The sequence below is a fragment of the Ooceraea biroi genome, chromosome 6 (genome assembly GCF_003672135.1).
Source record: "Ooceraea biroi isolate clonal line C1 chromosome 6, Obir_v5.4, whole genome shotgun sequence".
Classification (NCBI taxonomy): domain Eukaryota; kingdom Metazoa; phylum Arthropoda; class Insecta; order Hymenoptera; family Formicidae; genus Ooceraea; species Ooceraea biroi.
In genome coordinates, this window is record NC_039511.1 from 8,135,959 (window position 1) to 8,154,191 (window position 18,233).

Consider the following 18,233-nt stretch of genomic DNA (forward strand, 5'->3'; position numbering starts at 1 on the left):
GATATTCGTAATCAGCAATGTCAAAAACACAAAATAGTATGAATTCTACTGGATTGAAGTTCCAGAAGCGAGTAATAACAGAAAAAACTGATTATGTTTGAAATTTTTGGCGGCCATCTTGGATCTGCCATTTTTGAAGTTACAAATTACGTGGAAACATGATCTACGGTAATGAGCTCAACAATTGGTAACGTTTCAAGTTTCAGAAACCTCGATATTTCGAACTTTATTAGATTATTTACAAGAAATCAGTATTTTTCGAAAATTTCCTCATATAAACGTCATTTTAGGACAATCACGCGATTTTTCGAAAAACAAAAAAAATTCGCCGTTAAAGTTCAACTATTTTATGCACCGATAGTTGAATTTAGAAGTGGATTGCAACCCTTTTTCTGTACAAGAAAAAACATTTAGAAAAAAAAGTTTTCAATTTTTTGGTTTTTTTATTTTTAATACGCCATATTTTTTTTCTGAGGCACGCAGGTTCAATTTTGACCTCGGAATTCGAAAGAGCACACCCAAAAATAGTAAGAATCATTGTTTTGGTAAAAATATACTTCGTGATTCTTTCCGAGAATGAGGCTGGAAAATGAGCAAAGAATTCGAGCTTTTTGGGCGTTAATGGTTAATATTAATGTTAATATATTGTTACAGCAAGCAATATGTGAGACGCCAGGAAATCAATGCAAATGAGTCTTCTTCCTTCTGTCGACCACACACTGGCAAATTTATTAAAATTAACAGCTACACAACGTTTCGATCCAAGTTCGGGCCCTTTTCAAGTGTCGAGACTCAGTTATTTTCTACAAACAATATTCAGAGAATTACAAATTGAACAAAAAATACAAATAAAACGTCGTCGTGCAACGTCGATTATACGACATAAAATTTACGGAAAATTTACAATTAAACTTAATAATTATAAATGTCGCTAACTGACTGAAAACAACTGAATATACAATCCAGAGAGAACCATCTTATAGACACAGCACTCAAGACATTCTGATAAAGACTGTGTGCCTCGAAAACAAGAATCAAACCTCTCTACAAAATATTTTCGTAAATGAAAGGAAAGTTCTCTGTGTCTTTCTGTAGATTGATCGCTTTCGAATGTTTTTTGATAAAAAACATCTCGGCAATTTCCCTCTTCCTTCTATGTTGCTCATGATGGAGAATATTAACATTACACCAATTAAAATTATGGTCGTTGTTTAACCTATGTTTGCTTACTACAAAAAGACAGTTATCCTGCTTCGAGATGTCAGATCTGTGTTCTTTGATACGCGTTTCAAGATGTCTCTTGGTTTGACCTATGTAGCACGCATCGCAATTCAAGCAATCGATTTTGTACACTACGCCTGTGTGCTGACCATCACTTAACCTATCCTTACCAAGTCTGATGACACTATTGAGTCTCTTTGGTATCGTGTAAATGAGACTCCAACCAAGTCGTGCAACGTCGTCGTGCGCCACGTCGATGACGGCGACAACGATGACGACGACGTTGCACCACATCAACGTCATCGTCGTCGTCATCGACGTGGTGCAACGTCGTCGTCGATGATGTTGCTTGAAATTACTTACAATTTATGTCTTTATCGTGAAATAAAACATTTCCTATGTATCACATTTTTTATAGTATTTGCGATTTATATCTTTATCGTAAAATAAAATAACATTTAAAACAATTAAATTTAAATTTGTTGTAGTTTTTGCGCTTTCGTTATCGCAAAAGAAAAATTTTTTGATGTATTAATTCATATTTCACTTTTAATTCATATTAAATTAAATCATGTGCATGTGTGAACGCAGTTTGAGTGACAAAATCGCTTTACATGTGTATGTGCGAACATATGTACGTGAGTGGTCTGAAATCCACGGAAATGGAAAACGGAACATCACAATTTTAACATAACGATTACAATATCTCAGGATTGACTGTATCATTCTTATTCAAATTGGTCGCAATCGAAAGCGTGCACCCATATTATATAATAAAAGTGCCGTTAGATTTTTGATAACGGCTCTAGTTCCTGAATTATTTTAATCACAAGTTTATGTGACCTGTCAAATGATATGAATTCCAGATAAGCTATGCGGTAGCGCTCGACGTCTATGCGCTGAACTTTGTAACGCTCGATGTTTTTGATTATGTACTTGGCGTCGCGACGCTACCGCGTCGCTTGATCAGTCTCAATCTTGACGATGCGATCGTCAAAGACTGGTTCACTTTCGATATTCAAAATGTCAATCACTTTTTCCCCGCGATTAGGTATTTCGTACTCTGAAGCCCAAAGATTTCAAAAATTCAACGTTTGATGCACTGAACTTCTTCGTATTAGATTTTAAAAAGTCAATGTTCGGCAACTTTTGTTTCGAATGTCACCGCAGTTCTTCTTACAAAAGTATCACGCACGTGCTCCGTTTCGTTCAGAACGAGCATCTCATATTACACTACACACACTATCACTATCGTTGTCGTCGTCGTACGTGTAATCTGACGGTAATCTCCTCACCGCGAAAATCATGTAATCGCCCGTCTTGATCCACAACACGTAACGTCAGATCCGTAATGCACCGTGCGATGATCGGCAGGTAAATAATCTGCGCAGGTGTTTCCGATATCTTATATCCTGGTGGCACGCGCGGCGAAAATTCGTGTATCGTGTGCACACGCGTACCTTTGCTGTACGCACCGGCGGTCACGTTACACTCTATGCGAATAATGTTCACGTTCATGATATTGACTGGTACGTCCGATTCGTGCCATTTTCGCGGTTGCAATATCCGATTCGACGAGAATCCCAGCAGCGATCCAATGTTGTTTGGTTTCTTAAAGTTTACTCGATAGGCACACTTGATTTCGCTCCGCATCGTATTGTGATTAGCACGAAGCACTATCGGATACTCCTCATCATTGACGTTTTTGGCATTATCGCTGGAACCAGCTACGTGTCGTTCAATCGCACGCTTTAGATACTTATCTATGGCGTGTAGTTCGTACGATCCCTCGGGTATAGCAATTTCCTTGTCGTCTTTACCAAAGTAAAATGTATTTATTCGAGGAATTCACGTTCGGTATCGTGTAATACGTTTCAAAATCCATAAGTCCGAGCTCGTACCCATCATCGCTCAAATCAATCGCGGGAAAGTAGTTTACCACGAGGGTGCTACTCTTCCCGGTAAGCGTAAGCGTCAGCGACATGTTCGAGCGACTACTGAGTGCCGATCGCGGAATGTTGTGGTTTAAATATTTTACCAACCGTCTGGAAAAATTTCAGGCACAATTGTCCGCAAATACTCTGATCGTACGTTTGATACGCGGTACGATTGTACTCAATTTTCACCGCGTTATGTCCGAGATAGCGCACCAAGTCCCTCGGTGAAGATTCCCAAAACTGTCAAAATATATAACGCGATCTTCTCGCTTCGCATACGCTACCCAATGCGTGCCCGAGCCTTCCGCGTCATCCAAATTCACAATACCGCTCTCGTTTCGACCAACTCCGTCCATCGGTAGGGCATTACGCATAAATACACCTCTGAAGAACGGTATGCGCATACGAGCCAAGTGTTCCAATTGTATATTGATGGTTATACCCGTAGACATTCTTATCGTCTTTTTGACGTTTTTTTTCCACCATCCTTCCTCTTCGGGATACCCTTTTCACGCTTGTACGGAGCGAGATAAAGTCCCTGACCTTCCATAGTGTGATTGTGACGGCGCATTTCATCCAGCTGACGCTGCGCGGCCTTGTTGTCATTCACCGCTTTCGCGACTCCCGCTACCCCCGTAGCCAACGATCCGATTACTCCCAGCAACGGCAGCAGTGGCAAGACACCGCCGCGTCTCGCTATCGGAAGCATTCGTTTCTTCGATACTCTTCTGATAGTCATCTTTTTCTTCGTCTTCATACTCATGCCCAATTTGGTCTTGGCTTTCATAGCTGCCCAAACTGTTGTAGCGGCAGCTCTCTCTCTCAGAGTCGAATCCCTCGCGAAAATGCGTTCTCGCGCCCTTTCGGCGAGTATCTTATCCGCCGCGTGTCTGTTGTCAAGATCGTTGCTACGTAGGTACGCTATATCGTGCTCGCGACACGCCGCGTCCAAGGGATTGATACCTCGATCGCCTCTAGCTAGACGTTCTTCCACACGAGTTCCAGGACCGCAAAACTGATAGCCCGGAATGTGCAGTTCGAAGGGAAGCGCGTTTATAGCACGATTCAGCAAACCTCGACCTCTCACTACTGTTGTGCTGACTGGCATGCGTAACAATCCCTGATCAACGGTGCCGGACCGTCGATGTGCGTTCGTTGCCCCGGTTGATTGTAATGTTCATAACAGCGGCGATAAGTCTGCACCTCCGAATTCGCCTTTATATGGTCCGGAAGCTTGTTCCACACGTAGTCGATATAGTTCTCACACACTCGCAACAGAACGATCTTCGGTACATATTGTAACTGTTCAGCGGTTAAGTCGCGAATATCGGAAGGACATGACAGTGTGAAAAACATTTTGGTACTGATTGCTTTCGCGATTCCGCCCACCTATAAATAGTCGTTTGACTCCCCTCCTTCTAGCAAGTGCAAATATGCGATTCGTGCGACAATCGTTGACGATACGCGTCACAAATTTGGACGGTAGAACGCGGGTACTATCGGAGAAGGAGGTACGCAGACATGGAAAACTGTTGCCAAACACGATACGCGCGATCGTTTGTGGGCCCTCGAATTGTGGCAAGACCAACGTGCTGATAAGTTTATTGGAAAGTCCGCACGGTGTACGTTTCGAGAATGTGTACGTGTACTCGAAATCGTTGCAACAGCCCAAATATCGGTACTTGGAAAATGTATTGTTACCGATTGAAGAAATTGGATATTTCACGTTCTCCAATAACAGTGACGTCATTCCACCGAGCGAGGCACGTCCAAACTCGATCTTCGTCTTTGATGACGTGGCGTGCGATAAGCAGGATACGGTGAGAGAATACTTTGCGATGGGACAACACTCGAACGTCGACTGTTTCTATCTCTGTCAGACGTATGCAAAGATAACCAAGCATCGTATACGCGACAACGCGAACCTGCTGATCCTGTTTAAACAGGATGCTACCAACTTGAAACACGTGTACAACGATCACGTGAATGCCGACATGTCGTACGATGATTTTTGCGCGTTGTGTCGCAGTTGTTGGCAACGCAAGTACGGTTTCGTAGTGATAGACAAGGACAGCTCGATCACTAATGGGCAGTATAGAAATGGATTTAATAAGTTTGCGATATCATAAAATGGTTAGTCACCGTTAATACGTGTTCGATGAAACGTCTGTAATTGTTTATTCCCGCGTTACAACATGGCGACGTTCACTCGCGATACAGATAGTCAAGCGCGCGAGAAGATGGTGAAGGAAATTGCGAAAACCAGTGATTCGATCCGCAAGAAGCATCGCGCTCTAAAGACTGGCAAGATGGTGGAAGATGCCGTGTTGGAGAGACATTTTAGACCGATCATCGAGCCTCTGCAGAAGCTTGTCGATAATACCACGGACGATACATCTAGCCCGCTCATACATAAAGACGAGCCGATGAGCAATACCGAAGACACAGAGAGTGAAACATTATCCCCGCAGAGCGAGATTAATGTGGTACATAATAATAATAATAAGAGGAAACTCTCGTTGGGCGCATCACCGAGAACGTCACCGCCCAAGCGAAAACGAGTTCCATTCAACACGACAACCTCTACCCCGATTAAAGTAGCGTCGAAACCGTTTGAACGATCCACGATCGAAATCTCTTCCGATGAAGATTTCGAAACCACGAACGAATCGCTACGAACTTCCGTTCATTACACGCTGCAAACACCGGAGGATCGAGAGATGCTGCACAGTCAGCTAGGTCCACTAGGACAACAATACATAAGCCCTGTCCTGAGCGGTGATCGAGAGAGCGGCATAGATGACGTGTACGGCGTTTATCTCGGTCAGGATGGAATGATGTTCGGTAATAAACGGTTCGACGTCGACATCCGTGATAACATATTTGTCGACGGCGTGCGATATAACGGTACACCAGGTCTTTACGAACTGATTTTCATGAAACGTCCTAACAAAGTCATGTACACGGTTAATGACATGCAAATGTACAAGAGCATGCTGCTGACAACGAATGCGCATAGACGCAAACATATCGCGCATGGTCAAGTAAAGAGTAACAAGGGATACAAGTACAACCGCGTAATCGCACCGTTACTGCCAATCGTACCGAAGAAGCGATCTGGAAGAGGATTACTTCGCGCTGTGGCACTAAACGACAATATGATCGATTACGTGCACTGGAACGATCCCAACGAACTGGTTGATCTGCGATTGCTCGAAGCTTCACACCAAGCGGGAAATAACGCTCACGATAATGAGATTCGGTCGAGATTATCGAAGAACTTCGCGAGGCAGGTCTCATTATAAATTAAATGGTACATCAATGAAACAAATCAGTCGATCGTGTGCACCACATGCTAATCAACAAGTTTGGTGTATTACTTGAACGAAGGGAGGCACCGATGAACAATCCGTATTATCAGTTCAGTGGAGTAGTGAGAAACTACGTACGTGAAAACGCATTGTGTCGCCACGCTGCTGATTTTGACGCACAGTCGCGCAAAATTCGTCGTGTAGCGCAGCCCGAGGCTGATACCGATGCTGTCAACAAACTATACGTGGAACAGTACGTTAAAATGTCGCGGAATCAACATGTAGAATTTGAGAGAAAGCTGAGTATTGCGTTCAAGAAGGACACGCAAGCGTTATGGGCTGCAATAAAGGAGCTTCGACTACTGCTATCGACTACCGCTGCATCAGAAACGACTAACGAAACGGCAACGAACAGCTAACGAACGGGGCAAGAACGGCGCCAAACGGATCAAGAACGGAGCAAGAACGGTGCCGAACGGGACTGGAACGGCGACGAACGGGGCAAGAACGGGGCAAGAACGGCATCAAACGAATCCAGAACGGCTTAGAAACGGGTCTGGAACGGCACCGAACGGGTCAGGGACGTTTAAAACAGTTTGAAACATATAATTACATGTCTAACAGTCGATGATTGTATCGCTCAAAACATGGAATCGTCAAACTCCGATGGACGTAAAAAAATTGCCAGTTCCGAGAAACGGCGATTCGTCGAGGAACTGCATGCTCCAGCGAGAAGAAGTTTTCTATGAAGACGCGTCATAGTCCGCGAATACGATGACCTGTGGCAAGCTGACGTAGTGGAGATGAGTCCGTACTCACGTTTCAACAAAGGCTGCAATTACATACTCACAATTTGTAAAGGTATTTCGAAAGGATGGAAGGTGTCCAAACAATTTGCATACTGACAGAGGAAAGGAATTCTACAATGCTGACGTGCAGCGACTCCTGATGAAACATGATGTCAATCACTATTCCACGTATTCACCTATGAAAACCTCGGTCGTGGAACGGTTCAATCATACGCTAAAGAACGACATGTGGAAAATGTTTACGCTCAATGGAAACTATAGATGGATCGACGAACTACAGCAGCTCGTCGCAAAGTACAACGCGCGAAAACATCGGACGATCAGTATGCGACCCATCGATGTAACGTCCTAGATCGCGGATAAACTCTTAGCCACGGTGTACAGCAACGTAAAGATTGCAGCCCCGGCGCGATTCACAGTAGGTGACCCGGTACGCGTCAGCAAGTACAAGACAGTCTTCGACAAGGGCTACACGCCAAACTGGACGACCGAGGTATTCAAAATCATCAAGGTGCAGACGACTAATCCCGTGACCTATCTTATCGAGGATTTGCGCGGCGAGCTAGTCGCCGGAGGATTCTACGAACACGAAAAGCATCGCGTTGCTAATCCGGACATATATCTCGTGGAAAAGGTGTTATGCAGGAAAGGTGCCGAGGTTTACGTGAAATGGCTGGGATTCGATAATTCGTACAATTCATGGATACACAAGAACAATGTAGTTTAAAATATATTTCCTATTGTAATAAAGTATTTACAATATTCTATATGACAATTACAAAACCTTTATTTCCTATTTACAATGGTATCTGATAATGTCCCCATGGTAACGTATCGGTAGAACCGTCTATAACAACGTTTATCATCGTACGGACTTAGAGCGATTTTCGACTCTGACACAGTGTACAGTCGTGGACATTGAGGTTGCGACACTTTTTTTTAAACTGAGTTTTTGAACACGCAATCAAATTCAGGATGCGAATCACTGTGACGCGCGCCTACTCGATGAACGATCATGAAGTTGTCAAATTTGCGTATACATGTGTAACACAGTTACATGTGCGCGTCACAGTGATTCGCATCCTGAATTTGATTGCGTGTTCATAAACTCAGTTAAAAAAAAGTGTCGCAACCTCAATGTCCACGACTGTACACCTCATGCAATTTTGATCTTATGCATGATTGGCGTCGCGTCATTACCATTTGATCTTTCAGACACCGTGTGTAGTCTTCAAATGTTATCGCTTTCGATACGACTTTACTTTTGACACCTTTCGCCTTTTTGGTGTCTTTCTTACCAACCACTCTCACAGCGTACATCTTCGCTCTAAGCCCGACGAACTGTCATTATCGCGCCGTTGTTTTCGTCTTTCATCAAGCTGGGTACCTTGTTATTTGCGAGTGGCATTCCGTACGCATTATCGACCTCGTAATCGCTCGTATCGAATCTCGCAATATCATGCTTCATTTGCGCGTACACGTCGTCGCACTCGATATGGTACATTAAACTATCCGTATCCGTATACATGATCTTGCATTTGTCGCGATAAAAAGGTACCATATACTCGTGATGGAATTCGTACAAACACGTCTTGGATATGTTGAGTATGCACATACCCACGTAGATTGGTTTGGTGAATTTCACCGCGAGTTTGCGCATTTCAATGGCGACTAGATTTTCCGAAAAGACGCTTCGGCTACGGAAATTTGGTTTAGCGATCAGTGCCTCCGCACCGTACCTTCCGTTCCACTGCGTTAAAAGTTTAACATCCATATGATTGCGTACATTTTCCATAGTTTTTCCAAATACCGTGTTGTTCATCAATTTGTACAAATTTTTTCGAAATCGTTGATTGCGCGCATTCGAAATTGTGTATTGAGTTCAATGTACTTACGAAGCCATGCGGATTGCGCGAATTGTAATACGCGATGAATTTTTGTTATCCGCAGACCATGACGCGTACACTGCTGCAAGTTGCGGTAGTGTATAACGTAACGTTTCTTATCATATAACGTTGCGAGCAACTTGTCCTGCCGCTTGCCCAGCGGCTTATCGCGCGGCGGACAGAATGGTAGGTCAGTGTGCGCATCGTGCAGATGCTGTGGATATTCAAGATCGACCTCGAGAATGTAACCGGTGGACGAATCTGGAGCGATAGCGCTCACGTCGAAGTCTGAGACGTTGTCGACCCATTGAAAATTTGCATAGGGCAGAGGTTGACACATTGCCCAACCGTATAAATTATTAACGTCAAAGTACATCAGGTACGGCGATGGTTTCGATGGATCGTACGACTCCATGTAGTTATTGTTGGCACGCGCGTACCTGTTTGAACACTGACTTAGGCCGCCGCGTATGTCGCGTTCTATGAACATAACTATATCGATATCGGTGAGCAGTTCGAAATTTATAGACGTATGCTTGAGCATCGCGTCCCACGTGAAACCCGGTAGCGTATAGTAATATGCCGCATCGAGACCATAACTCTTGATACAACTGTCGCGAAAATTTTTAAAAATGTCGGCCAATAATAACACGTCAGTTTTCACATACAGGTCGCTGTATTCGCCTAATCTGGCAGCGGTTCGCCGTTTGAATGGCGAACCGCTGCCAGATGTTCTCGGCGTGCGCGTAATCGCTCTCGGATATCGTATCACCCGTTAAGGAACTGTAGAATGATTCTCGCGGTGGTAAGCGGATATCTTGCAACTTTTTGACGCAATCCACATACTCGTACGGGAAGATGCCTTTTCGTGTCAATAGGTCGAAATTCTCGATTGATAAATTAGAGAATTCTGATCGTAATATTTTGAGTTTATCTTTATTGAGAAACGATGCCAATTTATCCAGACTACTACTCAAAAATCGTAACGAATCAATAAAGCGCAATTTCACGTGGTTCCGAAATATTACATCTGCCTCGTTAACATTTTTGGTAAACGAAATGTACTTTTCTTTTGTAATCGGTAGTAGATCGATTGTGCCCTTGAAATTATTAGCCAATTCTTTGATTATAAAATGTGAATCGTAGCCGGATAAATTGTGAAATACTATCAGAATAGTGTAGGAATCTTTATAATTTAGATTACACTTTGAATGCGCAGGACCTCTGTACCGGCCAGTCAGATGGCAATGATCGCGTACTCGCGTCTCATCTTGCGCGAATGGCTTTTCGCAGATATGACAGTGCGTCGCGCTATGGTATGTTACTTCCTGTTCTCTCGTTAGATTTTCCGGTAATTATTCAGTTTAGCGGCCTCACCTCAAAACTCGATGAAATTAGGCTCATTCGACGCGTTTTTACATAAAACGAAAGAATCTGGCAGAAAAAAGTGTCGCTCTGCCACGCGAAGCGAGATATTAATCGTTAAAGTTGTCCACTTATTAGGTTAGGAAACCTGTCATACCGACGAAATGTAGTGACACGAGTATGCATGTGCGCATGCCTTTTAGTTACTTGTCGCTAGTAGAAGGCTCGTAATTTGAATTTTAGGTGTAAAACAAATCTCCCGTTATTTACTTTATAGTAAATTTAAAATTATTATTTTTAGTACTTTAGTTATATTTACATATGCCATAGGTTGGTTAGGTTAGTTTAGGTTTAAAATAATATAAAAAAATAAGTTTTTGTGTTATAAACCTAAACTAACCTAACCAAACCTATAATTGTAATAGTAAATTTAAAATTATTATATTTTTAGCAGTTTCGTTATATTTACATACGCCATAGGTTTGGTTAGGTTAAGTTAGGTTTATAACAGAAAAACTCATTTTTATATTATTTTAAACCTAAACTAACCTAACCAAACCTATATTGTATGTGAATATAACGAAACTGCTAAAAATATAATAATGTTAAATTTACTATTACAATTATAGGTTTGGTTAGGTTAGTTTAGGTTTATAACACAAAAACTTATTGTTTTATATTATTTTAAACCTAAACTAACCTAACCAAACCTATGGCATATGTAAATATAACTAAACTACTAAAAATAATAATTTTAAATTTACTATAAAGTAAATAACGGGAGATTTGAAATTAATATCAATACATATAAATACATTATTAGTTGCATAAATACAATTTACTAAAATATATAAATATACTATATAAATATACATAATTGCACAAAAAGACTAGTAGATGTTTTAATACAGCACGATGTCCTAGCATCTACAATGAAATGTAATAAATATGATAACGATATTAATATCAACAAAATAACATTTTAGTACCAATGTATGTGTCTATGTATGTGTGTATATGTGGTGTGTGTGTGTGTGTGTGTGCGCGCGCGTGCGTGTGTGTGTGTCTCTCTCTCTCTGGGTGTGTGTGTGTGTGTGTGTGTGTGTGTGTGTGTGTGTGTGTGTGGTGTGTGTGTGTGTGTGTGTGTGTGTGTGTGTGTGTGAAAACGAAACTTCTTCATGCAGTGCTACGTGGTTCTTCGGACGTTCCTGGCTGATCTTCGGAAGTGACTAATGGAGGATACATTTTTGCGATTAAATCAAAAAAGATTTCGATGCGTTCCAGCCGACTATAGACGCGTTTGAACAGAAATTCGGACAAATATCCAATGACATGGTCGGATCTGGTTCCATATCTTGGAATATTTCCCCGAACTTCTCTCCAAATACGCTCTAAGTGCTGAGTATGCGCGCCTGTAAATTTAAAAAATATATTAAAACGTATGATACATATTAATCGTTTTTTGTTAATTACTTTTACCAACCTACATCGTTATTCGTAATATATATTAACAATTTTAAACATGTCTCACCAGTTTCTGGATCGACAAAGTTGTAGGAATGGTTGACTATTAAATGTTGGAAGCCCTCATTGTTTAAACAATTATAGGACTTCCAACAGTCTGAAATAATTGTTGTTCCTGGTAGTATCCATTCCTTTATACACTCCAGGAGTGTATTTTCTGTCCGATCCTCCACTAGCACGATAAAAATCTTTTTTGATTCTCGCTCGTATCCTCCAAAAATCCAATTCCCTTTCACAAGTCGACCACGATTGTACTTCCGTTTGCCAATCTTTGCTTCATCGATTTCTACTGTGCGTCCTGGACCCCCAAGTTTTTCACTTTGGTTTTCAGCCCAGAACACACAGACCTATAAATACAAATAATATTATTAAAATTTTATATTTTATACACTACTTAATCTTTTTTACGTACATATATATTGAGATTTTAATTGAATAAACAGCAGGTTGCGATTGACAAAGTAACTTTTATTCAGACAAGACTATACGTGTATGCTATACGACGGCTCTAGCACGAGTTAGCTCACTTTGGGCGGAAAGGATATCGCGAACATGATCGGCGCATGATCAATCTATCGATCTAGATCATTCGGGAATTATCGATTGCTATCGTCACATCCGTTGAGCCTACAGCCGGGATACATAATATTATTTGACTCTTGAGTTCTCTCACTCAAGCTCTCTCTCTCACTCATTCATATCACACGTATTTGCACACATTCGTTTGTGAGATACACATATGATTCCTGAAGCGCGAATAAACGTACTTATTTAACACTCTCCTCGTTTATGTGCTTCAAGTCGCTGATACAAAGTTTTGATTTAATATTATAGGACTTCCAAAGAAAACGATTTCTTGGCAGAGCTTTTGTAAACAGATCTGCCTCCTGTTTTTCAGAACATATATATTCAATATCTATAACATGATCTTCGACCTTTTCTCTAACAAAATGAAATTTAATGTCTATATGTTTGGTGCGTTTATGAAATTCAGGATTTTTGATTAACTTGATGCTGCTTTGATTGTCTATAAAAAGTTTTGTAGGAGAAGCTAATTTACAATCTAGATCATTTAACAGTTGATGCAGTCATACTGCTTCCTTTGCTGCCATTGCAGCTGCAACATATTCCGCTTCTGTAGTACTAAGCGTAACTAATTTCTGTCTTTGTGAAGACCATGTAACTGGCATATTGCCCAATTTAAAGATATATCTCGACGTTGATCTTCGTGTATCAACGTCTCCAGCGAAATCAGCATCTGTATAACCAGTTAACAGTTCATTATTATCCTGACTTTCATAAAGTAAACCACACTCGATAGTGTCAAGCAAATATTTAAAAATTCTCTTAACCGCTAACCAACCAATGACTATATTTGTACTTATTTGAATAACGACTAACAACGTTAACCGCGTACGCAATATCCGGCCGCGTGACTAACGCAAAAAACATAAGAGATCCTACTGCTTCTCTATACGGTACATTGGTAATTTCTTGATCATTTGAATCGATCGCTGTTTGAACTGTATGAGGATCTGTCGGCACGCTAACAGTATTCGCATCACTCATTCCAAATCTCTTGATAATTTGTGAAGTATACGCGCTTTGATTAATAAACAGAATTTTATTTGCTCGATCGCGTACAATTTGCATACCTACGAATGAACTGACCTCACTTATAGTTAAATCGAACATTTTTCTTAATTTGTCCAAAACTAATTTAATTGCGTTTTTAGAGCTACTCACAATTATTCCATCATCAACAAATAGCGCGAGATAAACTACAACTTTATTTATAACAGCACGATACATTTGTCAGCTTTACTTTCCTTAAATTTACAGTTATTCAAAAATGCATGAAATTTCTGATTCCAGCAACGCGGGGCTTGCTTGAGTCCATATAAAGATTTGTTCAACTTACAAACTGACGTGTCGGAAATACCTGCTCCCTTCAGCCCCTCAGGTACCTCTATGTAAATTGTTTCCTTCAGCTCTCCATACAGGAACGCTGTTCTCACGTCGAACTAAGTCATTTCCAGGTCTCTGTGTGCTGCTAGGGCCAATAGCACTCTCAGGGAATCATATCGCGCCACTGATGCAAACGTTTCTCCGAAGTCTGTCCCAAATTGTTGCTGGAAACCGCGTGCACAAAGTCTTGCCTTGTATCTCAAGACTTCACCTTCTGAATCCTGAAGAACTTAGAAGACCCATTTTGAATCAATAACTTTCTGCTTATCCGGTCTCGGAACTAGAGTCCAGGTGGTATTTTGTTTGTGAGCTTCCAGCTCGTCCTTGATGGCTTGTTTCCATTTATCTGAGTCTTTCCCTGTGACAGCTTCCTGGAATGTTTCGGGTATTATGTGTTGTGCAAAATTCAATTCATACCTTATCGGAGAACGAATTGTAGCTCTGTTGCGGAGTGATCTGGCTGGGGTTAAAAAGACGTCTGGCTCCGAAATTTCAGCATCTTCCACCTCGGCCTCGGATTCATTTGAGCTTACTTCCACAACATCTCTTGCAGCTTCAGCCTCTTCTTCATCCTCCGTCTCCTTGTTAGTTAGGCATACTCCAGGACTAACACTAGATTCCTTGTTTTCCTTTTGACGGTTGCCCTCGTTGAAAACGACGTGTCTCGATATTGTTATTTTGTTTGTTTGAGGATCTCATAGTCTGTAGTTTGAAGATTCCGCTTGATAGCCCACAAGTATTAATTTCTTTGACTTCCTGTCCATTTTGCGTCGAAATTGTTTGTCTACGTGAGCATATGCTTCCGATCCAAAAATTCTGACATGTGATAAGTCTGGTTTCTTGTTGTGCCACTCTTTGTATGGGGTTACTTCCTTTCCTCTTTTGATTAACATCCGATTCAAGATATATACTAATGTGTTGACTGCCTCCGCCTACAATTTAGTCGGTAGCTTCCTTCCTTGTATCATTGTCCGAGCACTCTCCACAATCGAACGGTTTTCTTGTTCTGCCTTTCCGTTCTGCTCAGGTGTGTACGGTGTTGTACTCTCCATAACTATGCCATTTCTCTTCATGTAACTTTCCACCCGGTGATTGGCGTATTCTCTTCCGTTGTCTGCTCTTATGATTTTTATGCTGCGTCCAAACTTATTCTTTATTTTCTCGTTAAACTCTGTTAGTTTCTCCATCACGTCTGATTTGTGTTTCATGAAGTGGATTGTTCTGTAGTCTGTAGCTTCATCGATGAATAGCACATAAAATTTGGCTCCTCCGATCGACGGTTCAGAAAACGGGCCACACACGTCCGTGTAAATTAGTTCACCAGGCATCCACTCTTTTTCAGCGTTTTTGTCAAATTTTAGTTTGTGTGATTTTCCAAATTGACAAGATTCACAAAAGAAATCCTTGCTGCTGGATATCTTGACGCCTTGGACTGTTTCGCTTGCACGCTTAAGCTGCTTCACATTTATGTGTCCTAATCGCTCGTGCCAAACTTGTAACGTGGTGGCTGATACGTTTGCTTCGTTTCCAACACAATTATCACTTATGATGACTTTGAAGAGAAGTCTGTAAATATCATTTGTCTGTCTGTAACCAACTGCCTGTACTTTGTTTTTTTTCTTGAGCACGACACTCTGTTCGTTGAAGGTTACCCGGAAACCTTTCTTGGCACAAGCACCGACCGAAAATAAGTTCTTTTGAATTTGAGGCACATATAAGACATCTTCAATCCTGGATTTTTGCCATTGTCCGTTGATGTACTTGTTAATAATTACAGTGCCTCTTCCGTTCACTTTGCACTGTTTGCCGTCGCCTAATGACACCGCTTCACCAAGTACGGGCTTGAAATTTGTCAGCCACTCTCGCCGAAATGTCATATGACACGATGCGCCACTGTCAGTGATCCAAATATCCTTCATGTCCATAGATATTATTTCTTCGATTTCACCGTTGTAGCGATTACCTCTTGACAACTCACTATTTTTCTTTAATGTTACAGTGAACGCACAACTGTCACTGTTTTTCCTTCCCGACTCGTACTGCCTGTCTCTTTTCTTCTTATAACAATCGCGAGCGAAATCCCTTTCTTTTACAATAAAAGCACTCGACAGGCGGTTTTGCACTTCGACCGTTTTTCTTCTTGTCTTTTCCGTCTTGTTCGGCACGCGCGGCACTGTTTTTCTTCCCGCCTACACTCAAGCAGCGAGAGCACTCGCGGCACTGTCTTCTTCCGACATCCGGTTCTCTTCTTTAATTAGTCTTTCTAATAGCACTCCGACTGATTGTTCCGCTATCGGCACGCTGTCCCACGCCGTTGCCAGTGTACTGTATTTTGGAGGCAATGATCCAAGTATTTTTGCCATTATATCGGTCTCATTTACTTCTTGTCCGGCATCCTTGAGCTGACTGGCTAGTTTTTGCACATTCGTCACATGCTGTATTACCGAATCCTCTGGTTTCATCCGGTATTCATGATATCTCTGGAGCAGCAGCAACTTGCCCGAAGCCGACCGATGTTCGTAGATCCTAGTCAGGGTATTCCACATGTCTTTCGCCGTCACACATGTTGTTAGCCCTCTCAACTGCTCTCTCTCTCTCTAACGATAATGCGATCAAGCTCATCGCCTTCGCGTTGTCCTTTATCCATGCCTTGACTGCTGCGTTGGCTCCGTCTCCCGCTGGTCGCTCCCTCGTGCCGTCTACTACATCCTCCAAGCCGTGAGTGATGAGTAATTGTTTAATATCAAACTTCCATGTTTGAAAATCCGAGCCGTCGAACTTCGTGATCCCTTTGCCGAGGATTTCTAGCGCCATTGCACCCACTCACACGTGTACCACCACAAATTGCTTCGAATGTCCAGATTACTTTTCGCGCACCTTTACGATTGTCTGTTCTTTTATTCACGCACTGTCGCGATGGACTGGGCCCATAACCTGTTGAGATTTTAATTGAATAAACAGCAGGTTGCAATTGACAAAGTAACTTTTATTCAGACAAGACTATACGTGTGTGCTATACGACGGCTCTAGCACGAGTGAGCTCACTTTGGGTGGAAAGGATATCGCGAACATGATCGGCGTATGATCAATCTATCGATCTAGATCATTCGGGAATTATCGATTACTATCGTCACATCCGTTGAGCCTACAGCCGGGATACATAATATTATTTGACTCTTGAGTTCTCTCACTCAAGTTCTCTCTCTCACTCATTCATATCACACGTATTTGCACATATTCGTTTGTGAGATACACATATGATTCCTGAAGCGCGAATAAACGTACTTATTTAACAATATACAATGTGATTCTTAAAATATATGAAAATATAATTACCTCTCGGCAAAAATTAAACCAATCAACAATCGTAGCCGACGCGACGCCAGTTTCGTCCTGTGTGTCATCTTGACGCGGATGTCGCAACATTAAAAAGCATACAACAATTTTACAAATTGTTGCCACGTCAAGATGACTTCTGTTGAACCACGTATTTTTCATAGCACTTCTTTTAAAGTCACACTGCACGGAGACACGTTTCTTATGTTTGTTCTTTATTGAGTACCTCTTTCTACATCGGTACCATAATGTTACTTTATCGATATTAATATCGTTACCACATTTATTACATTTAATTGTAGATGCTAAGACACCGTGCTGTATTAAAAAATCTACTAGTCCTTCTGTATTATACGTAAGATGCCCAAATTCGATGAGGCTCAACATCGTGCGTGCGAATTGCAACCTCAGGAATAACAATAACATTTTTGCGTTTCATTTGTTTTACATCTAAAATTCAAATTACGAGCCATCTACTAGCAACAAGTAACTAAAAGGCATGCGCACATGCATGCTCGTGTCACTACATTTCGTCGGTATGACAGGTTTCCTAACCTAATAAGTGGACAACTTTAACGATTAATATCTCGCTTCGCGTGGCAGAGCGACACTTTTTTTCTGCCAGATCCTTTCGTTTTATGCAAAAACGCGTCGAATGAGCCTAATTTCATCGAGTTTTGAGGTGAGGCCGTTAAACTGAATAATTACCGATTTTCCATGGGCACATTAGCGGTTAGAATTGCTTTTACGCGAAACGCTAGAGCTTTCAGTTCTTCGACAAACCACGAAATGCAGTCGGTGCCGCGACGATATCGATACGCGGATAATGAGTTGTCGTATGAACACCGCACGTAGTACGCAGCACTATATGCCTTG

The 18,233-nt window shown here is 41.6% G+C and overlaps 1 protein-coding gene across 1 annotated transcript; it reads right to left on the reverse strand.

Annotated features, from left to right (window-relative positions):
• Positions 1 to 16,216: 16,216 nt before the first annotated feature.
• On the reverse strand, positions 16,217 to 16,835 carry LOC105287218. The gene is made up of 2 exons (XM_011352732.1): positions 16,624 to 16,835; positions 16,217 to 16,547 (listed from the first exon to the last, which is right to left on the reverse strand). The coding sequence occupies exons 1-2, from the start codon at positions 16,833 to 16,835 to the stop codon at positions 16,217 to 16,219; spliced, it is 543 nt and encodes a 180-aa protein (XP_011351034.1).
• Positions 16,836 to 18,233: the final 1,398 nt, after the last annotated feature.

Excerpts from the sequence above, each read along its gene's own strand:
- LOC105287218 (XM_011352732.1), bottom strand. The coding sequence starts at position 16,835 with ATGGCGCTAGAAATCCTCGGCAAAGGGATCACGAAGTTCGACGGCTCG. Across the intron at positions 16,548-16,623 it reads ATGAGCTTGATCGCATTATC|GATCTACGAACATCGGTCGG; the intron begins GTTAGAGAGAGA and ends TACCCTGACTAG.